Source organism: Xyrauchen texanus, unplaced genomic scaffold, assembly GCF_025860055.1.
Source record: "Xyrauchen texanus isolate HMW12.3.18 unplaced genomic scaffold, RBS_HiC_50CHRs HiC_scaffold_595, whole genome shotgun sequence".
NCBI lineage: Eukaryota > Metazoa > Chordata > Actinopteri > Cypriniformes > Catostomidae > Xyrauchen > Xyrauchen texanus.
This window is the reverse complement of record NW_026266572.1, coordinates 1-25000: the sequence shown is the minus strand read 5'-3', so window position 1 is coordinate 25000 and position 25000 is coordinate 1. Positions and strand designations below refer to the sequence as shown.

General features: G+C 40.1%; 1 protein-coding gene across 1 annotated transcript; it reads right to left on the bottom strand.

The window, feature by feature from the left end:
* Positions 1-92: 92 nt before the first annotated feature.
* On the bottom strand, positions 93-19642 carry LOC127642398 (E3 ubiquitin-protein ligase HERC2-like; the record flags this gene model as incomplete). Its single annotated transcript, XM_052125011.1, has 11 exons — positions 19546-19642; positions 14454-14588; positions 11860-12082; positions 11667-11767; positions 4102-4243; positions 3795-3905; positions 2168-2339; positions 1626-1799; positions 1038-1226; positions 697-848; positions 93-250 (listed from the first exon to the last, which is right to left on the bottom strand). Coding segments are annotated over exons 1-11 (1654 nt in total), but the record flags the coding sequence as incomplete, so codon positions are not given.
* Positions 19643-25000: the final 5358 nt, after the last annotated feature.

Genomic DNA, 25000 nt, shown 5'->3' with positions numbered 1-25000 from the left:
AAGAAAATACACATACACTTAATTTTTTGTGTCCTTTGGAAAGGGATGTTTAGTTTAAAAAGGAGTGTGCTAGTTGGGGTTATCGGTGTTACCGTGGCCAAGCCTGCCGTAGTTTCCCCGGCCCCATGTGAACAGCTCTCCTTCTGCTGTGATGGCTGCACTGTAAGTGCTGCCACTTGCAATGTGTATAACCTGCTTCCCTGCTGGTCTCCCAGAGAATGCTGCAATCATGGTTGGCTCCTCCAAATACCTGCAGAGATAGGAGACAAAATATAGTTACACCTTTCCAGCAGCAAACATGCATATTTCTTTCTATACTGTAGATCTATAGATTACTGTATTACACAATTATATACAGCATTATATATTATAGCAATATTTCTTTAAGACTGAATGATAAAATCCTCTTTATAGTTAAAGTGAGTGGCAGAGATTTTGCATTACCCCAACAAAAGTACTGCAGCAGTACCACGATACAGTAATGGTATCAGATGGTAATGACATTGTACTTTGATGTATATTATGGTATTACCATGGAACATGCCCACCATGTTTTTTTCTCGTACATTTTTGCTACTTTATAACTAAATGGCATCACACTAGACATATGGAAGTTGTTTGCTTTTTCAAGCTACAGGCCTTTATGGAGTCAGAGATAATATTGCATGTGTGATGATGTTGGTGTGGAGCTCTTACGTTGTGTCTCCATGTCCCAGCCTGCCTCCATCTCCGCAGCCCCAGGAAAACACCTCCCCATTGACTGAAAGAGCCAAGTAGTGCTGTCCATCTGGATGGGCTGCAAGCTTCATTATCTTCCTGGATGATAGTGCATGGACTAGCATAGGGGACTGATGGGAAAACACACTTTTGATTAGAAACTTCAGTACAATATGCTTGCATTTAGTATAGTGTGCCAAACACCAAACAAAATAAATAAATGAAACAGAAAGCAAGGTGTACTGGGTCAGCGAAACCCAAACAACAAAGAGCACTACAGAAAAACAGAAAAGAGAAAAAGAGCAAAGTGAGGGGCTTACTAGGGTAGTGCTTTTGTAATTTTGCATGTAGACAGCACCAGTGATGGTCAGAATGAGAAAACCCTTCTCTGAGCAGACGATCTGAGTAACTCCCAGGTTTGATAGTGCCTTGCACTGGATTGGTCCATTCACATTAGCGTAAGGCTTCCAGCCAAGCAGACCCCAACCAATCACCTCCTGCAATGTACCCTGGAATTGGAAAAAGATGCAAGAATGGAAAACTTGGCACTCTACCAAGAACGATTTTGTTCTTCTCCTGTATTTAAATGAGGGTTCACTCAGGCTAGCCCAGAGTCAAAGAGCAGCTTAATTTATAACCAGTTAAAAAAAAATTGTGGGTCACTGGGTTACCAGATAGTATGATTAAGATGCATGAACAAATAAAACAGAAAATACAATGGGGTTCTAGGTCTAAAAGTCTAAGTTCACATACTAGTTTAAACATGGATATAATGGTTTTAGGATTGAAAATAAAGATGTAACAATGAAACGTTTTGACATAAAATGAATAGTGCTGAGCCACTGTTATTTCCTGTACGTTACTACAAATAATCATCCGGGCGTGGCTGAAGGAGTGTGCAGCATTACCTTATTAGAGGTGGGTGAGCTGCACTGCGGGGGACTGCAGGGGGCTGCCAGGCTGTCCAAGTGTGCCATGACAACGACGGCTGTCTGCTGCAGGTCAATGGCCAGGTCATTATCTTGAGGCAGTGTAAGATAGCGTAAAAAACTCTCGTTTGGGCTCAGGGGGGCCGAAAGGATCTGAGAATGAGAGATCCAAGATACAGTATAAAAAGTGACAGATTGATACAAATAGAGCATAGCTAACAACTAGCACTATATCCTTCTAACAAAAAAGTCAAAGTTATACAGTACACTTGTTTTAAAAAAATAAATAAAAACCATAAACAAAAGCATAAACCTACTGTGTTTTTTTGTTTTTGGACATGGTACGGAGGTATTTTTGAAGAAACTTGAGGAACCCATGTAAATACCAATACAAATCATTCAGCACCAAAATATAAAAAATATCACGGTATGATCATATGATACTATCACAGTGCATATTACCACCACAGTCCTTTATTTAAGGGGAGTCTGGATTCATTTGTTAAGAGTTTTGATCTCACCTCGATCTCCTCCTCAGGAACAGGCTCCTCCTTACTGATGTGGATGTTGTGGAAGCGCTGCAGGAGGGGCAGTAAAGGGGCACTGGTTCCCTGAGTGGAGCGCTCATTATCCATCTCTCTGGTTCCACTGTCCCAGAGCCGCAGAAGCAGAAGAACAGCAGACAGCAGTTGACTACAGGACAACATGCAAGAGTAGGATAAAGAGAGGGTACTGATGAAAGGTGCTGGTCTATCCAAAGGGTCCCATTTAACAATAATCTACAAGCAGGGTCCAAAATTGACACATTCAGAGGAAAATATGCATTGGCCAGTTTTACCAGTTGGTCTGCAACTTTTTTTTTTGGTAAAAATTAAAGTCTGACCATTGCAAATGTTAATGATATCTTAATGATATCTCATTAGACAACTGACCATAATAAGTTTTGCCAGGAAGCCAAACTTTTTTTTGTCAGAATTCCAAATTCCTGGCATTAAAGGGATAGTTCACCCAAAAATGAAAATTCTCTCATCATTTACTTACCTTCATGCCATCCCAGATGTGTATGACTTCCTTTCTTATGCTGAACAAAGATTTTTTAGAAGCATGTTTCAGCTCTGTAGGTCCTCACAATGAAAGTGAGTGGATATTAAAAGATTGAAGTTCCAAAAGCACATAAAGGCAGCCTTTAATCCATACGCCTCCAGTGGTTAAATCCATATCTTCAGAAGCAATATGATAGGTGTGGGTGAGAAACAGATCAATACTTAAGTCCTTTTTTATGATCAATCTTATCTTTCACTTTAAAATTCTTCTTTTTTTGGGTGATTCTATTATTTATGCATATTGCAACAACATACTGGGCAGGAGAATTTATAAGAAAAAATGACTTAAATACTAATTAGTTTCTCACCCACAATAATCATATTGCTTTTGTAGATATTTATTTAACCGCTTATTGATTACTTGTATGCTGCCTTTGTGCACTTTTTGAAGCTTCAAAATTTGGTACCCATTCACTTGCATTGTGAGGATCTACAAAAAACTGTTTTGTGTTCGGCAGAAGTCATACACAACCGGGATGGCATGAGTGTGAGGAAATGATGAGAACTTTTTAATTTTGTGCTAAACTATCCCTTTAAGCCACCAAAATGAAAAAGAAGAACACATTCATGATTTCAACAAGAGACTGGCTCTTTTATAAATGCAGTGCATGACAAAAAAAATATGAGAGAAAAAAAGCATTCATCAGTCAAAATGGACAGAAAAATATATATTTTTTATGAAATATAGCTAAATGGTTAAGTAACCGATAAGAATTTTTGGAACACCTTACAAGAAGGCTTTATTTGTTAACATTAGTAAATGCATTAGGCATAAAGAAATAACAATGAACAATATTTTTAACAGCATTTATTAATTTCTGTCAATGTTAATTTATAAAAACACAATTTTTCATTGTAAGTTCATGTTAGTTCATACTGCATTAACTAATCTAACTTTTAATGTTAAAAATATATAACCTTGAATTATAACTGAAATGGTTACGAAAATGTCTGGTAATTTCTTAATTCACCAGGCATTGACATATGTGGAAAAAAGTACATTTTGGACCCAGGACAGATTAAGTGAAAGCAGGACTCTGCGTACCTTAGAGTTCCTCGCTGTACTGCCAGCTCAAGCAGGATGGCCAGGGCTAAGTGCTGATCCTGCAGGGGAATGTTACTGGGTGCTTTACTACTGCCACTTCCATGGATATCACTAACCAAAAAACACAAATATCACATGAGATTCAACAGTAATGAATTACAAGGATGTATGACATCTTCAAACAATATAATATCTTTACAGAAACAAAACATTCTAAAAATTACTATTACACAGGAAATGCAATTACTATTTCTGAATCCTATTACTACTTTTTTGCAATCAGGCAAAGTAAAGATGACTGGTAAACCTGAGGAATTTGGTAGCCCTTTCGACCACTTCTAACCAGACAGGCGACACAGTGCCCTCATCAAACAGAGTGGCTTCTGGGAGAGCTCGCAGAGCATCTAGAGACTCCTGCAGTAACTCACTACACAGGTCTGCATCATCACCTGGAACAGAAAAAACATAACAGCGCAAATGCAACAGCTTCCTTTAAATCAAACACGCATAGCTAAATCAATGAAGGTCCAGACCTTCCTTAATTACCCTTATTAGTAATTTACATACTCACACTAGCCTGATATTTTTAACAACATCAAAATATAACAATATAAATGGGTCCTTTAAAACTTTGTTGAACATGTCCTTTATAAACTGTTATACCAAGTTTATCTGAGAAGTTGGACAATACTCTCAGAAACATTGGGAAGGCCAGTGTGTGTGTGTGTGTGTGTGTATATATATATATATGTATGTATATATATATATATATATATATATATATATATAAAAAAAAAATAAAAAAAAAAAGTATGCCCACTGATAGCTCAAAAGTACTAACGGTACAGTAGAATCTTCAGTCATACCACCTAGCCCATTTTACAATCTCTCATTAGGTCGCTCTGCTGCCAAGGACAGAAGATCTGGACACTGCAAATTGCAACACAGAATAAACAATCCTCTCCACCATCAGCAATCATTACATTAGGCTTTATCTCCTTGTTCTACCCTCATCTTTTCTCTCACAATCTCAGATCTACAGTAGATCTGCTCAAATCCAGTTCTGAGCAGTTAGCTAGAATCTGGATATGGCTCAAGTTTCAGGGCAGCTGTCTTTCCAAGGCCAGAGTAGCTGTATCCACCCATTCCCTCTGGACAACACACCACAACTAGATCGATCACCAGTGTGTAACCTTCTGACCAGGCTTAGGGTTTCTGATATAACCATTAAAAAGCAGAAAATTCTGCTCACGTTTGCTCTCAGCTCCAGGTTAAACTGCTAAGTTAACCTTGTGTACCACCTTTTCCGATCTGAGGTTAAGGAATTACTCAACAGGAAAATAACATTTCATATGCAAAATAAGCTTATGAAATGTATGTGTTTATGAAGAGTACTTTTTTGAGCCAACATCATCAATAGTTTAAATGAAGGTATAATAGAAACGTTTGGAGAACATTGTCGATAGAATCTTGTAGTCAAGTCACTAATATGCTATACAGGATCAATACGTCAATAAAAATATTGGTTACTTTCATATGCATCATGCATATGCCGTTTCAATTAAAAATTTCAAGAAACTGGTTTTGAAGACCCACATTATGGGTTCTGAAAGAATATTCTGTATTTGCATGGCATTTCACTGTGGGTGAGTACAGCACAGAAATTTGCATTACTACGAGGTGATTATGGAGCAAAATTCACATACAGACAAAGCTTATGTGACCTTCACATTAGTAGGAAGGATATCAGAACAGTTGATGGCAGTAATGGGTGTATCTTATATCATATGAGTCAAAGAACAATCAGAGGTTCGGGTAACACAGAGAAAGCAGCAGCAAATCCTTTCCTTATATTAGATCCTGAAACCACTATTTCCAAGAATTAGATTTACAAGTTTTGAATTCCTCAGAAATACAACTCAGAATTGACAGATGCCAAAAAACTTTATAAACAGAAGTACAGCTTTAATAACAGCCTGTTCTGGGTATTGAATGCTGGGTGATATAGTCAGGGCTCATCTGCCACTGTGACTAGTGATATTCCAAAGTCAATAGCCAAAATCTCCTGCACCACAAAAAGTGATAAAGCTAACTGGAGACTGTTACTGCATGCATTTGTTTGGACATTTTATTTGAACAAGATATATACGAGTTTAGCAGGACACATGCATTCTAATTTAAGTAATATATGAAGGTTAAAAGCCACTAGCACAGGTCAGACCATGAATGGCTAAACATTACTGTGGTTAGGCTAATGTAGTCTTTGGTGTGTGTTGTGAAAAACTCATAGCATAAATAAGTTAGGAAACCTACAATTTTCACAGTTAATAATCAAATGGCGTACAAAGGTAGATGTTTGGTAAATTAAACTCAGGTCACTATTTATTTTAATTGCACCTATTTCCATAAATTAAAAAATAAATGTATCTTTTCCATTCACAGAAGAAAGAATGTCCTAAGGGTTTGGATCAAGATAAAGGTGAGTGAATGATGAGAATAATCACGCTATTAATAATAGAAAACTATGCTTTATAGATTCGCCCTAATCGAATTATGCATCCGTGTTACTGAATTAAAAACATTTTAGTTTGGGTGATGTATATTTAAAAACCTTTTTAGAGATGTTGATGCATGGCACACTGCAGTCATTTTACCTAGTCAGTGCTGTCTAGCAGTTTGAGTGGTTCAATTTCCTCCATCAAGAGCTTTTTGAAGGGATCATGACATGAGGAATCAAATTTTTCTTGATCTTTTGACATATAAGAAGCCATTGCACTACAAAACATTAGTTACGTATGTAACTGTGGTTCTGTGAATTCCAGATGACCGCCAGAAGCAGTGTTAAGTACTAATTGATAATCGCAGCACCAGCAAGATAGGTAGAGAAAATATAACAGTCACATTGTGACGTAGACCGAGCAAGAAAATAATCTGTAGGAGCTTGGTACTCAGCTTTCTCACACATTCCGAAAGACAAATGACTCTGGCGGTCATCCGGAATTCACAGAACCACGGTTACATACGTAACTAGAGTTCAGGTTCATTCCTACTGACTGCAAGAGGCAGTGTTAAGCACTAGTGGATGACACATACCAACACACTTATGAGGAATGCCACCCACCTGAAGTCATCAAGGTTGCCCCAGAAGAACAGCAGAGCTCACACCATGAGAAGCAGCCACATTAACCTTGTAGAACGGTGCAAATGTACATGGAGAAGTCCAGGTAGCAGCAGCACAGATATCTGCCATCGAAACACCCCGAAAGGCAGCCCAAGATGAAGAGACCGACCAAGTAGAATGGCAAGTAACACCTTCTGGTAAGGGTATTTGAGCCTTATCATATGCAAATTTGATCACTTCTACAATCCAGAGCGACAGTCTCCGCTTAGACAAAGGAGCACCCTTACGCACACCGCCATGACAGACATATAACTGATCTGTCTGTCTGAACGACACAGAATAATTAACACAAGACTTTAAAGCATGTACATGGCGCAGGAGATTATCTCTCCTAACCACATTGGATGGAGATGAGGGCAGACAAAAAACAGTCAGATTAATAGACTGATTCACAAATTGTGGTAACAGTACTTTTAGAAGAAATGTTGGATTAGGATGAAGAATGACCCCTGAATCCTCAGGCAACAAGCGTAAACACAACTCGCTCACAGAGAGTGCATGGATCTCACTTACTCGTTTAGCCGAAGCAACAGCTAAAAGGAATGCACCCACTTAATATCTGCTGGTTTGAATGGCTATGTACAAAGAAAGTCTAAGACAAGTGGCAAGTCTCACACAGGAGAAAGAGCCCCACGAACCGGCTTTAAGAGCCTTGCCACCTTCAAAAACTGCAAACAAGATTATGAGACCTCACAGAAAAACCATCAATTGGGGCATGATGTGCAGATACGGCAGCAACATACACCTTTAAAGTAGAAGCCACTTTATTGTTGTCCAACAAGTGTTGCAAAAAACAGTACAGTGAAACGAATCACCATGAAGAGAATATTCTCCAATGAGCAGCATAAAGCTGTCGCATTGAAGCAGCTCTGGCATTATCCACAGAAAATACTACTGCCGGATCACAATCTGCTAGAAGTGGGCTGGCCCCAGTAGCCAAACCCAAAGCTGAATGCAAACCGGATCCAGATGCCAAACGCGCCAGTCCATCCCCGGAGGAGGAGATCTCTCCTGGTGGGAAGCTGCAACGGCTCACCCTCTAACAGACTCAGAAGGAGAGGGAACCATGATCTGGCCGGCCATTGAGGGGCAACTATAAGTACCCTGCACTTGCATAGGAATATTCTGGGTAGTGTCTCCCACAACAATGGAAAAGGAGGGAATGCATACAACAGAAATTTCAGCCACTCATGGGCCAGAGCATCCCGTCCCAATGGACTTGACTTTTTGGTCCTCGCAAACCACCAATGGCAGGGAGTCATCATTTCCGATTCAAACAAATCTACCTCTGCCTCGCCAAAGCGCTGCCAGATCAACTGATCTACATCCGGGTGAAGCCTCCATTCTCCCGGCTGTATTAGATCCCTGGATAAAGCATCTGCAACCTGATTGTTCCATCCTGGCAGATGAACCGGTCTCAATGACGGCAGTCTGTACCGAGACCATAAGAGGATCCGTCGAGTCAGTTGTAAGGACTTGAGACCTGGTGCCGCCTTGATGATTCAGATGAAAAACAGTCGATGTGTTGTCTGAACGGACAAGCACATGGCGGCCTACAAGGGCTGGTAAGAAATGTTGCAGCACTGGAAACACTGCCTTCAATTCTAGAATGTTGATATGCTCCAAGGCCTCTATTTGCGACCAATGGCCACAAATACCCCTCTGGTTCCATGTTGCCCCCATCCCGTCAGCGAAGCATCGGTTGTGACAACTCCCCGGCGAGAAGGAACAACTCACATGGCACCCCAGCTATCAAAAGCGCTAACTGGTTCTAAAATTTCACGGATGCAAGAATGGGAGACAATGATCACACGATGACGATGTCTTGCCAGGTTCTGCCGTAAACTGTTATTCCATCTCTGTAGGGGCCTGAGGTGGAGCAAACCTAAAAGAACCACAGTGGTGGCCGCGGCCAACATCCCCATTAGTCGTAGGAGAACGCCATAAGGAAGTTTTGCCACAAGGTGAAAACGAGTCAGTAGACAACAAATTGTTCCCGTCTGAGCGAGCGACAATGTGGCAGACATCGCGAGAGTGTCCAGTGTCGTTCCGATAAAGGTTATGGACTGCACTGGAACAAACAACTCTTCGTCTCGTTCACTGCGAGACCCAATTTTTGAATGTGCTCTAACAATATCTTGCCGTTGCGTAGAGCATTTGTTGGGGAACAAAGCAATAAATAGGACAGAATCCTCATGCCTTTGGACCAAAGAGGAGACAGGGCTACACTCATGCATCTTTCAAAACACGGGGAGCCAGAGACAGACCAACCTGTCAAGCTGTCTTTCTGACATAGGCATACTACAGTGCAAAAATGGATCTGTCAAAGCTTCTCTTAAATGCTGGATTCCTAAACACGATGGGCAGCGATCGTGTCCGTCATCAGGCAGAAGCGTGTTCGGACACAGCTTACAACTCGGCGGGAAGCCGGTGACAATGGAGCTGTGAGCCATGAGTCAGCAAATTATTGCACGCCCTCGGTTAGGACCGTATGGAATCAAACATCCAAGATAATCAGTAAAAACTTGGACTATCAATTATATCTTCGGATGGAACCAAACATAGTACGTTGTAAACAACAAGCAAGCCAGAGAAACAAGAGATGAAATAACCGGCCGTCGGATAGCACCGTATGACCCGCAATAAGTTATCACTGGAAATAACCATGTAATGGCAGATGAATTGAAAAATATTATAGGTTATGGGACAACCATCAGATGAAGATCTGTCCAGGTAAATAGTGAAGAGCGCGCTGTCACAGCTTGAGAGGGCGAGTCCTCACTACTCAGGTAAGCTGTACTGAACAGCACGGTGAAACGACCTATCAGAGCGAGAAAGCGAAAGAGACTGTGTAACGAGCTACTGCGGATTACATTCTTGCTCGGTCTACGTCACAACGTGACTTTGTTGTTATATTTTCTCGACCCATCTAGCTGGCACTGCGATTATCCATTAGTGCTTAACACTGCCTCTGGCGGTCAGTAGGAATGAAACAGAAAATATTGCGTTTTAAGAACTGAAAACTTTTTTCTTAAAAGAAAAAAAGCATTTATTTAAACCAAGCTGCAAAAACAGCTTTTTTGGAATTCATGGAACTTGTGAAATCTCAAGGACAAAATACATCTGCATATGCAACACCTATTTTGCTGTCATTGCACCCTGCCCGCTGGTGCTCAGTCAGAGAGGGCTCAGAGAGGTGCCTGTCAAGGGAGATTCATTCAAAGTGGACTTACACAGGACACCTTCATGTGCCTCTTCTGGATTTAAATGTTTTTTTCTACATAAACATGCACAAACAGACGTATTTGACCACTTGATACATATGTCTGACTGCTTTTAAAAGATGCAGTATCAAGTTACAACTCTGAAGAGAAGAGTCATTTAAGCTGCTGCCTCACATTCTTTCGCCCATCTGCGCTATTTTTAGTTGTTGGTGTATGAAAACATGATGGAAAGATACTGGAAACTGGATGTGGATGTGTCTTCAGCATATTTTAGAGTGAATTACATATTTAACTCATATCATACCAGTCACAATACGATTCAAGCTTTGCAAAGGACCTGTTATTGAAGGATGGGGCAGTTAAAACACTTGGATGCGATTGCAAAAACCATGAGTAAACAGTTTTCATGAATATTTCATGTCATGACTGTGTGATAGTTTATGGTGCTGACATCCTGTTTACAACGGGCGTGTCCACTGACGCGATATAGGCTGTATAAAAATGGCATGACGACAAACATTTTAATAGAGCGTTCCAAGAAGAACTTTTTTGGCCTCCGCCAACTGTTGCGATATCGAGTGAAGCCCTACTGAATCATACAAGTTTCGCTCTGGCTCTATTTCTGGAGCACGCGGATGTGCGCTGCGGAAGTTTGCGTGAAATTACGGAGATGCTCTGTCTCTTATATGAGAAGCATATTTACTGCTTATAAAGCACTGAAAGCTAGATGAATACACATAGTTAAATTTACATTGGCAGCGGCCACCTGCCAAAGTAACTAGTAAGAGTAACGGAATTACACGCCACTGCTGATTCCCATGCATTTGGCGGGTGTTAATGTCAAGCCCTGAATATAGTTAAAAAAAATCTATATTTTTAACTATAGTTAATAAAACTGGCACTATTTATTTATTTGCTCTGAAATGGCTTAAAAGAAAGACCCATCATTTCGACAAATAGCAACTGTTGCAAAGTAGATTCAAAATGTGCAAATATATATATATAAAAAATATTCTCTGTTTTAAATAATCAGTGCTTGTTTTCTTCACAATATTTTTACTAAATGAACACAAGAGAAAAATATTTAATCATTTACAATTTAATAAACCAATATAACAACACAGCAATAAACAGCAATATACTTGCACATATTTTTACTAAAATGTTTAAATACCAAAAAACATGCCTCAAATATTTTGATATAAATTTGAGTGATGACTCAAATAAACCATTGAATTAAGTTTTGAATGTATTTATTTGCAATGGACAGTTTAAACTGATTCAGGGAAATTAATAAAAACTTTCTGGAAAGGAGCCCAATGACAAACACTTTAGGTCATTTAATGGCCATAAAAAAGCACATTAGAATCATTGTGATATTCAGAACGTTGCTTCAAAATTATCAAAGGTATATTGTGAATATTAAATATATTTGTAATGTGCAAAAATCCTGCAATGTCAGCTCACCTGATCTCCAGGCTCTGCGGAGGAAGGCAAAGGCAAAGGAAAGAGCTGCCCTTGATCCCACCCTGGCCAAACCCTCCACTCCTTTACTGACTGGCCGAGCGCTGAGAACACAAAAACATCATGTTTGCCTCATCATTTTGTTTGCTAATTTGTAATCAACCTCCATAACTGTTCTGAAGCTCTTTTCTTATACCTTTTGTTATCGACGGCAGACGATGGAGGGCTGGGGGGACTCTTCCAGCGCACTTTGTACTTCTCCTCCATCATGCTGTGGGTGAGAGAGATGAGGTAGCGCTCCAGGATCACCAGTCGCTGGCTGAGACGTAGGGCAGAGAGAGTGCTCTTAGCCGTCTGTGAAGACAGCTTCTGTTGGTCGTCTACCAGCGTCATCAGACAGTCCTTCAGCTCCCTAGGCTCTTTACAAATAATGAACAAACAAAATCATATAAAACCGTTTCCATGCTTATTTAATGCATATTTGGCTCAAGAATGAAGAAATATAAATTACAAAAGGTGCATTTGGTCATTTGTTTTCCTCATTAAAAGGGATAGTTAACCCATAAATGAAAATTCAATCATCATTTACTCACCCTCATGCCATTTCAGGCAGAATATTATCCTCAGTCATCATTCACTTTCATTGTATTCAAAAAAGATGCAATGAATGTGAATGGTGACTGAGGCTTACATTCTGCCAAACATCTCCATTTGTGTTTCATTGAAGAAAGTCATGCAGGTTTAGAATGACAATGAGGTTGAACTAGCATATAGATGGCCACAAAGGGTATCAGACATGGATTAAGAGCCACAAATCTCCAAATGTGATAACTTAATAACATTCCTGCAGCATGAGCCCTTGAAGTGCATTCCAAACCTAAAGCCTTCATTATGCTTGTTAAAAATCTGTCTGGCTCCAGTTGTTGTGGATGTACATGCATTCATTTTTTGTTTTGTTTTTTGTATTGCCTCTGGATAAAAGCCTTTTACGTGCAGACAGGGTGAATTAAAATAGCCGATCTGAAATCCACTTAAGCCTTATGTAAGCAAAGCTACCTAACCCTCATAGGGCTTTAAGCAGAGCAGTCTATACAAGAAGTTACAGTGAGAGTCTGAGTGAAACAGGAGAAAGGGTTCAAGCATGTGAGACAAAGTTAAGGGAAGGAGAAAGAGGTTTTTTCTTTCCACAACACTACCTGACATATTATTTCCCTTTAAACAGGTGACCACAGCAAAGCTAAAGAGGACTGGCATTCTTTCATTTCATGCAGTTCAATATTATGTTTTGAGAGTGTTTCTTCATTTTCTCATTGAGGAGGAACGCTTCCCTCCAGTCCCTGCACTGCCTCAAACAGCGGAGAATTCGAAACCCCTCACGGACGTGACAGCATTTCCTGGCCGGTGCAATTTCAACGGCACCCAAGGAACAGAAATGAGAGCGGATTTTTACACTAAATACCATAGGAAGATCAAAATCACTCGTTAGAATGGACCGGAGTTCATAACTGGACCAGCATGGGTGTTTCTTGGCTGCAGACATGAAGCAGCTGTTTATGAGCCAAGTCAACGTTGATTCCATAGCATCTTCTCCATGTCTTAAGGACAGGATATAATGACGGCTTGTTCAAAAACAGAAGAAAAAGATGAAGACCGAACAATCAAAGTCACCTCAGCTCTCTTTTATGTTTCCTTTAATCATGCGAAAGTTTCCGGGATTCACGCCTACATGGTTTACCGCCGTTAAATTACATTATTTTGACATGAAGGGTTGTCTTTTTTTGATGGTAGCTTCACAACTCTGGAACCATCTAGACCAGTTTGGATTTCTCTGTTTGTCAATCTACTCTTTTTCAAAGTTTGTTCAACAAGCTTCGTGAGACAGGCTTCTGTTTATTTTAATATCCCAACCAGAGTTTTTAGGCGGGACTATCTGTTTGTCCATTCAGTGGCAGATGGGGGGAGAGTTCAGGAAACCTGCTTAAAACATTCATTATTTAAAAAAATTATATTTGATGACACTAGATGCAAGAATAAATTACACACGTCAGCTTTAATCTATCATCAGTATTCTATTAAACAGATCTGTATATCGCAGCCATCATAGTCCTACTCAGTTACATGGCGTTTGGGTGGGATATGTCATTAAACAGAGATGTCTTTGAGTGACTGCACCCCCTTTACTAGAATGTGATGTTCCCCATGTGCATGTTCTTATCACCACCCACCATAAAGCTGCTCCACCTAGAATCATCTGTAAACACACAAGGTCTACCACAACATTCAAGCACAACCAAAAAGGTAAAAATAACCTCTCACAGACAGTCTATACAGTCACCCGAGCCCCAAACACCTCACCAAAAAACACAGAGTGTGTGCGTGTCTACCCGAGAGGTAGTAGGTCACCCATGTGGTGACAGGGCTGCATATCTGGGCCACATTTAGATGCTGCAAATCTATCTGCTATCCTACATTACAGTACTGTGCTGAGAAGAAACGGTGATAGGAAACAGCTCAAGGGTTTGAACTTGGAATTAATATCGTAAAAGGAGAGAGTGTGTGTGTGTGTGTGTGTGTGTGTGAAGGTGGCCATGCGACAAAATATTCTTTAAGGGGCTTATGAGAAAAAACTTTAAATTCTCATGCAGACAGAGCTGTTGAGGAATGAGCGGGATGGCCTTGTAAAAATTACAGTTGGTAATAAGCATGTTGAGTTCAGCACTCCCTGTTTGAACATCACCTAAAATTAAAGAAGAAACTCTACTGTATATGTCATTAAGCATCACCACCCACCTGGCTGCATCCCCCAGTCCCACGTCTCAATGATGGAGTGATGGACGGATGAAACTGACGCTGATGCCTCCTCCTCTTCCTTCTTTTCCTTGTCATTTGTGTCATCTTTCTTTTGGGTGCAATCAGCACAGTCCTCTAAAAAATAAAAAAAAGAATACAAATTTAGACTGGTTTGGTCTAAGCAATAAATCAAGTGTGAAAGCAGAGTTCAATTCCACCCTTCTCCCTCTGCCCTTGCAAGTTTGTTTACATTGCATTATTCGGGTCAGACCCGCAGTATGTTTGCTTTAGAAGAGTAAGCACCACAATAAGTATTAGCGGCAGCCATTTACCACTGGAACTGAAGTAACTCAAGAGAAGATGCTAGTTTCACTCAGTGTGTTCACATGCACTTTAAAATTTGATTTCAGTCGAACTAAAACAATAATTTATCTTGTTAAAAAGTCATGTAAATGGTTTAGTGTGACTGAATCACACTATCAGTCTGATATTGTGAAGTCAGACTAACAGACCTAAAAGGCCTCGATATACTTTCCGTTGAAGATCTTATTCATTATTCGATCAAAAGGTAAAAAGTAGTCCTAAACAGCTGAGCAACAGTATACTGTTTGTGAACATTTAGACACCTGCCACACTGCTGTGGGAGGCGTTTAGAAGAATAATTAAATTTGAGGACACTACATGCAAAACCTAAACAAATGTGACATTAAAATGTGTTCATTCGGAGTAGAATTCACATGAGGTCAGTAAAATAAGCTGTTTTAACCACTCGATAATGAATTAAAAGTAATATACAGTTGAAGTCATAAGTTTACATACATTTAGGTTGAAGTCATTAAAACTCATTTAACCACTTCAGAGTTAATATTAGCAAACTATAGGTTTTGGCAAGTCGTTTAGGACATTTACTTTGTGCATGACGAGTCATTTTTCCAACAATTGCTTACAAACAGATTGTTTCACTTTAAATTGACTATATCACAATTCCAGTGGGTCAGAAGTTTAAATACACCAAGGTAACTGGGCCTTTAAGCAGCTTTAAAAATTCCAGAAAATGATGTCAAGCCTTTAGAAAATTATCCAATTACCTTCTGATAGGAGGTGTACAGAACTGGATGTATTTTGTAAATGTATTTTAAGGCTGTGGCAGGGCGGAGGGCGGGGCCGGGTTGTGATTTTACACACCCGGTCCCTTATCAGGCTAATTAAGCCTCCGAGAGGGATAAAGGCCGATGGCAGATGGTGGTGTGATGAGAAATAGTTTACGGACATGTCCGTCATGTGTGCGTTTTGTCTAAGTTTATCATTAAAAATATTATTTATATTGCCAAGCCGGTTCTCGCCTCCTCCTTTCCATTGACTACACACACACACACACGACGGACATGTCCGTAAACTACCTCTCTCTCCTGCACAATCCTCCGCAGTCGGCCTTTATCCCTCTCGGAGGCTTGATTAGCCTGATAAGGGTCCAGGTGTGTATAATCACGACCCGGCCCCGCCCTCCACCCTGCCACAAAGGCCTACCTTCAAACTCAGTGGCTCTTTACTTGACATCAGGGGGAAATCAAAAGAAATCAGCCAATACCTCAGAATAAAAATATTGGCCCTCCACAAGTCTGGTTCATCCTTGGGAGTAATGTCAAAATGCCTGAAGGTACCACATTCATCAGTAAAAACAATAGTACACAAGTATAAACACCATGGGACCACGCTGCCATCATTCCACTCAGGAAGGAGACATATTCGGTCTCCTAGAGATGAACGTAATTTGGTGCGAAAAGTGCAAATCAATCCCAGAACAACAGCACAAGACCTTGTGAAGATGCTGGAGGAAATAAATAGACATTAAAACAAGTCCTATATCGACATGACCTGAAAGGCTGCTCAGCAAGGAAGAAGCCACTGCTCCAAAACCACCATACAAAAAAAGCCAGACTAGAGTTTGCAAGTGCAAATGGGGCCAAAGATCTTACTTTTTTTCTGAACTTTTTGGCCATAAGTACCATCACTGTGTTTAGAGGAAAAAGGCTGAGGCTTGCAAGCCAAAGAACACCATCCCAACCAATTAAGCATGGGGTGGCAGTATTATGTTGTGGGGGTGCTTTGTTGCAGGAGGGACTGGTGCACTTCACAAAATAGATGGCAACATGAGAAAGGAAATGTATGTGGATAAATTGAAGCAACATCTCACGATATCGGCCATGAAGTTAAAGCTCAATTGTAAATGAGTCTTCCAATGGACAATGACCCCAAGCATACCTCCAATGTTGTGGCAAAATGGCTTAAGGACAACAAAATCAAGGTATTGGAATGGCCATCACAAAGCCATGACCTAAATCTGATTTGTGGGCAGAACTAAAAAAACAATAAAAAAAATAAAAAAAGAGAGTGTGCTAGCAAGGATGCCTACAAACCTGACTCAGTTAAACCTGTTCTGTCTGGAGGAATGAGCCCAAATTCCAGCAACTTATTGTGAGAAGCTTGTGGAAGGCTCCTAAAAATGTTTGACCCAAGTTAAACAATTTAATGGCAATGCTACCTACTAACAAATTGTATATAAATTCTGGCCCACTGGGAATGAGAATAAACTGGGAATAAAAGCTGAAATAAATAATTCTCTACTATTTTTCTGATATTTCACATTCTTAAAATAAAGTAGTGATCCTAACTGACCTCAGACAGGGAAAGTTCTCCACAATTAAATATCAGGAATTATGAAAAAACTCATTTTAAATCTAGTTGGCTAAGGTGTATATAAACGTCTTACTTAAACTGTAAATGCAGTAGAAAATGTTTTATTTGTCTTGTTTACATGAATTTTGATTTCATGCCGCTAATACACTAACACCATAATACGCATCGTTTACACTGTTTGACAAGGAATCAGTTCTATTGCTTCTAAAATGAACATTTTGAAGGGGAGGGTGTTTTTATATAACCTGCAGCAGTGCTCAATGCATCATTTCAAGAACAAGATGAATGATCTATCAATGTATGAATCAAACTAGTTTGGAATGCCGACAGTTTTCCATGCCTTATTTTTATTAGGCTATATCAGTGTCGCCAGAAAGTCGCTCTGCTCTCATTGATTGTTGCACAATGTCACCAGTGGTATGAATGGGGCTTCAGTGTTTATTTGGGGGAGGTAAACACACAAATCGCTTACTTATAGATGTCAATGAACAATAAACTGGGATAGTAGAACATATTTTATCAAAAAGGTTACATCACCTTTAAACACAGCAAAAATTAAGGTTTCAGAGAGGGACATTTTTAGAGAGTTTAAAGGGCAGAAATGTGAACCTTATAATTTTATAAAAGCACTTGCATTAATTCTGTTAAAACTTATGACACAATCTGATCTATATCTGCATGACAGGAAACTACAAACAATAAACTGGTTCTGTTTGTTCCAACTGCTTTTTTTTTATGCTTTATTATGATGCATAGGAGTGAGACAGAGAGAGAAAAGACACATAAAGATGGTTAAAATAAAAAAAATGCACTAGGTTTAAATAGTTTTCTTGTTTCTTTTTAATCTGTCAAAATGACAGACAGCATTCAGAATTATCTATCAGTAAATCAGTGAAGTAGGAATTTTCTGATCTAGAGTATGAATTTTGTGTAGTGTAGGAAATTACATTCCGTTTCATTCCTCCTGACCCCCAGAGGTGGTGCTAAGCACTATTGGATAATTGCAGTGGCAGCCAGATAGGTTGAGAAAATATAACAAAGTCACGATGTGATGCAGACCAAGCTACATGGATATAAACCACAGCCTATTTCACTTTCTCTGTATATGAAGGGTCGTTGTCTTCTCTGCGCTTTCTAGTGCAGCTTAGCGATTTGCCTGCGCTCTACACCATTATCTGGATGGATTTTCTCTTCTTTCATCATACGCGAGTGAATATTATTTTAAATTGATTGGGTTACCGATACCCTTTCCAAGTCGTATTTCCCCGAAAGCCTACAATTACTTTTTTTTATTTTTTTTTTTTATATTCTGTATCATAGTTACCATCGTGCAGAGCTTTATCGTTCCAGCTATCCAATGGCCAGCTGATTCGTTCACGTGTTGTTCTGGGTTTTTGTCATGATTCAATTATCTTCGGTTCTATCCGAAGATTATATTTGATGGCTTAATTCCCTGGGCTCGCTTATTATCGGCCGTTTTGATTCACTATGGTCCGAACTATATTATTCGGCTGAATCATGGCTCCCTTGCTTTCCACAGAGTTGTAATCACACAGGTGTACAAGGGCAATTTCCAAACTCCACATAATATTGATTTGGATGCTCTTTCCATAAATTCGCATTTGCATGATGAAGAATTGGTTGGTGCCGGTATGCATCCTTCCTCTCAAGTGGTTTTCTACAGCCTGCTAAGGGCAATGTGTTTTTCAGGCAAACTTCAGAAATAATTTGCTGAACATGCCATTTTGTAAGGACTTCATGCCAGAGTTTGAGTGCTCTTACAGGTTCCAACATTCCAAGGAGTTCAAAGATGGCCCGTACCCTAGCTTCCATGAATGAGGCTGATTTCATAGGAGTGGGTAGGGCTCCAGAGATTGAACAGCAGGTGGCAGCCTTGGTGGTATCACCTAATGAAGCATTAAGAGGCAATGTACGCTATCCAAGCACAAAGTGTGGATGTACTAACACACCATTAAAGGCGGCATAAGACTCAGTAGCCTATTTAACTTGAGGAGAGAATACTATCTGCCAGCTGCTTCTTGCATGCAACACCATGTTGGGGTCATCAAATGTAGACTCTTCTGTGCCTCCGTTTCTACAGACGGCTTTGTTGGCCATGGGTTATGTGACTTGTCAGCTGGGTACACTCTCAGCAACCTTTCTAACAGCCCGGTGCCAGGTATGGCTTGCTCGGGCGAGGCTGCCTTAAGATTGTAAAAAGACTCTGAGGGAAATGCCAATAGTACCAGACATCTGACATTGCCATTTGTTTGGCCCCAATGTCTCAGAGTTATTAGAGAATAGAATGAAGCTGTCGGAAGTTTCTCGTCAGTTGACTGGAGTCTCACGGGCACCTACTTTTAGGATGCCGCCAGCTCCAGGTCATCATCGATACCAAATAACAGAGCAGCGATTTCATCACCACACTGCTTCTCAACCTCAGGCCCCACAGCATCCTCTGTGTGTTGAAGAGGCCCAGGGCCATGGCCCATTTCAGCGTCAGCCTCAGGGGGGTATCATGTCAGCGCCCCCGCTCCATGCGCTGTCTGTGAGAGAGTCGTGCTGGTTGCCAGAGGATTCAGGGATCATTCTTCATCCTAATGCAATCTTTCTTCCAAAATTCCTTTGGCCACAATTTCTGAATAAGTCCATTAATCTGGCTGCATTTTAGCTGCCCGCATCTCAATCAGATACTAATGCGAGGGCTCATATTCTGTGTCATGTATGTGCTTTAAGGATTATGTAAATTCTACCGCTTCTTTCAGGATGATGGATCAGTTATTTGTCTGTCAGGGCAGTGTGCATAAGGGTGTGCCTTTGTCCAAACAAAGACTGTCACCCTGGATTGTGGAGGTGATAAAACTGGCATATGATAAGTCTCAACAACCCTTACCAGAGGATGTTACTTGCTATTCTACCAGGGCTGTCTCTTTGTCTTGGGATGATTTTCAGGGAGTTTCCTTGGCAGATGTCTGTTCGGCTGCTACCTGGTCTTCTCCATGCATCTTTGCATGGTTCTACAAGGTTAATATGGCTGCTTCCCAAGCTGTGAGCTCTGCAGTTGTTCTGGAGCAACCTTGATGATTTCATTTGGGTGACATTCCTCATGACTGTGTTGGTATGTGTCATCCACTAGTGCATGGAGGTCAGGAGGAATGAAACAGAATGCTAATTGCATAGGTAACTGTGGTTCTGTGAATTCCGGATGACAGACGTCAGAGTTCCTTGTCATTCAGAATGAGCGAGAAAGTATTCCGAGGCTGGGCACCAAGCTGCTGCGGTTTATATCCTTGCAGTTGGAACTGGGATTATACGCTAGTGCTTAGCACCGTCAGTCAGGAGGAATTCATAGAACCACAGTTGCATGCCTAACTAGCATTTTAAGACAACACAATCTGCTGCCATTAGCCAATCTCAGTCCAACAATTTTATCTCAAATAACTTGCATATTCACACAGCATAGGGTAGTGTTGTCACAATTACCAGTGCTTCAGTACCAAATCGGTACTACAATAAAAAGATGTAATGATACCAGTGTTTCTGCAGTACTGATAGTACAGAGCACCGACTCGATCTGGTACCAGTGCGCAATATGACTGACACAAGACAGCTTTAAAATGCTAACAGGCTTATTTTGAATGTGTGCTCTGTTACTCCTTTTACACTGACAATTAAGTGACATGTCCTTGTATGATTTATCAAATTGCTGAAGGCTACAATCTTAGTGGATGAGCTGGGTTCTTAAATAAATGTAAAATCTGACCATTCATACTCCGCAAACTCCAAAGACATTGTCATTTCAAACCGTGTGAAGGATTCTCAAAGCAGAGCACTAATTTACTGTGAACCACGCAGCACATGTAAACTATATTTACACAATTAAATCACAGCACGTGCTTTAATCTCAACTTAACTTTATTTATATAGCATTTAAAACAACATAGTTGGCCAAAGTGCTTCACAGTAATACAATTTAAAACATAACATTTCAAAATCACCAAATACACAAACACCAGTAGACTTAAATACAAACACTCCAAAACTGTGCCCAACATTTCATTTGTCAGAATCAAATGACATTGTAAATAGATGAGACTTGAAAGATTTCAATGATCACTGGGCCGTGTTGCGAACGCATAATTTTTTTTCCCCCACCTGTATTCTGGCAGGTCCCGCCTCCTATGTTCACATTGGCTACTAAGACCTACTTACAAGCGTTCTGCTATTGGCCAGTTGAGAAGTCGTTCATATAGCCTTAGTAATTATAAACAGGAAAAGTGTGAATATGATTTGATGTCCCTCTGAGCAATCACTGGGCGGCACTATAATGATTCTAATTGCCTGTTTTTTATTTCTGGTCTCGAGACGCCAAATAAAAACTGCCAAAACGAGCGATCCAGAGGAGAACAAAACCATTTAATTGTTACTTGGGAGTAAAAATTTATTCCAGGCTCAACTTGTGCACTTGTTGGCTATCATAACTCAGAATAATTAATGATATCAACATAACTAACCTCAGATCATCGCTTCATGTCATCTACACACTCAGGTGAGGCACTGTCTATAAAAAAAAAACTGTAATCTCGTCTCTGAAGTATTGGCATTTATTTTTATTTTTTTTTACAAATGTTAAAAAACATCTTAGATCTTAGGATCTAAGAATATACACAGACGCCACTCCCGAATTGAGGGTGCTCACACCAAATTCCAACCCCTCAAAATAATCCGCCTGCCTATCATCACACTTATGGGGACCCAATCTTTTATCTATTTATTGCATACGTCGATGACCGCCCCATCACCCAAGACACAGAGTCTATGGCAAAATGAAATCTGAATGCCCAACACGTCACACGCAAAACTCTGCACCCTCAACCAAAATTCCTTAATCTCAGCGCACCACGAAAAAACATGAGCCATGTCTCCATCCTCCGATTGGCAACGGCAGCAGGTTGGTGGGTCTATAAGACCAATCCTATACAGTCTAGAGGGGGTCCGATAGAATCTATGTAGAATCTTGAATTGTATAAGTTTCACCCTTGCGTCTCTAGATGCAGTCTTGACGTTTTTCAGAATCCAAGCCCACACTCCATCCTCCAATACCAAATTAAAATCTTTCTCCCATAATCTCTTGATAGAGGTTAAAGCTCCGTCCCCCAGACTCTGAACTAGCAGGGAGTAATACACTGATGCCTCATGACCTTTTCCAAAAGCAGTAATAACCTCTCCCAAAGTATCTGCCGCTTTTGCATGCTACTCCCAAAAATAGTACAGAGCAGATGTAAAAACTGATATCTGGGAATCCCAAAATGTTGAGCCAAATTACCAAAGGATCTCAACATTCTCATATAGGTCGCCGGGTATAGTAACCCCCCCCCTCACAATCCATTCTGAAAGGCAGAAGGGGTCATAATTTAAATACATAATTTTGGGTTCAGCCATATGCTCGAGGCAGCATTCAGATAAATGTCTGACTTAAACACTATGGAGTGGTGGTGGTTTAGTGGTCTAAACCACATAACTGGTAAACTAGTAATCAGAAGGTTGTTGGTTCGAACCCCACAGCCACCACCATTGTTTCCTTGAGCAAGGAACTTAACTCCAGATTGCTCCGGGGGGGTTGTAATAAGTGCACTGTAAGTCGCTTTGGATAAAAGCGTCTGACAACGCTTTATATTTATGCATTATATAATGCATAAATATAAATGTACTTTAGTCCATACTGAGTGCAAATGTGAAATAACGGGGTGCAACTTAGCTTCTCCGGTAAGTTTGATAGAAATGCTTTGCAATGGCAAGGCAAGGACTTCTTGTTCAATACGAAACCAGGGAGGGGCTCTCTTAAGTGGAAGTGACCAATGAGCCAAATGTCTAACACCAAACGCATAATAATAAAACAAAATCTTGGTTAGACCTAGCCCACCTTTGTCCATCAGTCTATGTAATTTGTTGAAATGTAGCCTGGGATGTTTACCATTCCAAATTAAAGACTTTACTATGCTATCAAATTGCTTGAAATAAGAGAGGGGAACATCTATAGGGAGTGACTGTAGCAGTTAGTTGAATTTTGGAATACAATTAATTTTAATAACATTAACCTTCCCAATCATCAATAAATGTAATGAAGCCCACCTGCCCACATCATTCGAAAACCTTTTTATTAAGGGATCAAAATTAACTCTAAGGATAAAATTCCCAAATACTTAATGCCCTGTTGGGCCACTGGAAGGTGCCCGGCTGAAAGGCCGTTACTGGACACGGTCAAAGCCAAAGATTCGGATTCAGATCAATTGACTTTGTATCCTGAGAACTTGTAAAAGGAATGAATAATTTTGTGGAGGAAAGGCATAGATCTATAAGGGTCAGAGAAAAATAATAAAATATCATCTGCATAAAGTAAACGCTTATGTGCCACACCTCCCACAATTACCCGTGGAAAATCATCCTCCTTACTTATTGCGGCTGCTAAAGGTCCAGGGCAAGACAGAACAATAACGGGGAAAGAGGGCAACCCTGTCAGGTGCCCCTATCCAGAGTAAAATAATCTGAAATTAATCAATTTGTTTGTACCGCTACTACAGGGTGTCTATAAAGTAACTTAATCCAACCAATAAATGTACTCCTGAACCCATATATTTCCAAAATCTTAAAAAGATAATCCCATTCTACCAAATTAAACGCCTTTTCGGCGTCAAGTGAGATGGCAGCGACCGGAGATTAATCATTTGCTACAGAGTACATAATTTTGATGAAACGCCTAATGTTATCAGAAGAACTGCGGCCCCGAAAAAAAACCACCTGATCTATTTGTATAAGAGTAGTCTTAACTTTACTTAATCGGTTAGCCTTTTGGTAGAGGGAATGGTAGAAAAAGACTCTCTCCATTTTATATATCTAGCCAAAAGTTTTCCTGCTTTGTGCCCAGACTCAAAAAAATGACCATCTTGACTTGAATAGCCAAAACTCCACTTTCTGCAACCAAATAGTATTATATCTGTATTTCAATCCGGTCAATTCTCTGAGGTCATCAGATGACATTTGGTGCTTCAGCTCTGCCTCTGCACTTTTAATATTTCCTTCCAGCTCCCATAGTTCTTCTGCTTTGGATTTTTTGATGAATGAGGCATACTGTATGATCCTGCCTCTAATAACCACCTTAAGTGCTTCCCAAGCCACACCCACATAAAATACTGCGGACCAGTTGGTCTCCATATAAACATTGATTTCAGTCTTTGTCATTTGTTGGAAATCAGGATTTTGCAAAAGGGATACGTTAAGGCGACAAATATATGATTTATTTTTCTCTGTATGTGGCAGCACCTCTAAACTCACCAGGGTGTGATCTGAGACTAAAATGTTTCCAATTGAGCAATACACAACAGATGAAATGAGGGACTTGGATATAAAAAAAAAAAAATCTATTCTAGAATAAATCTTATGGACTGATGAAAAAAATGTATAGTCCCTAACGGATGGGTTCAAAAGTCTTCAAATATCTGTAAGACCAAGATTTTTACACATCCTGTGAACCGCCAATGTTGCTCTAGGGGGCTTACACACAGATCAAGGACTGAATCCATCAAAATATTCAAGTCTCCTCCCAATATTATATCATGAGGGGTGCCAGCGGCTTGTAACATCCCTTCAAGATCAATAAAAAAAGCCCTGATCATCAGTGTTAGGTGTGTATATATTACCCAAAATCAGCCTTTGCCCAGAATTTCAGCTAAAACAATAATCCAAATTGATCATTAAACTGTTTGAGAAATTTGAATTGTAGATGCTTATTTATCAGTATAATGACTCTTAATTGAGCCAACACTAAAGAAAAAATTATCACCCCATATCTT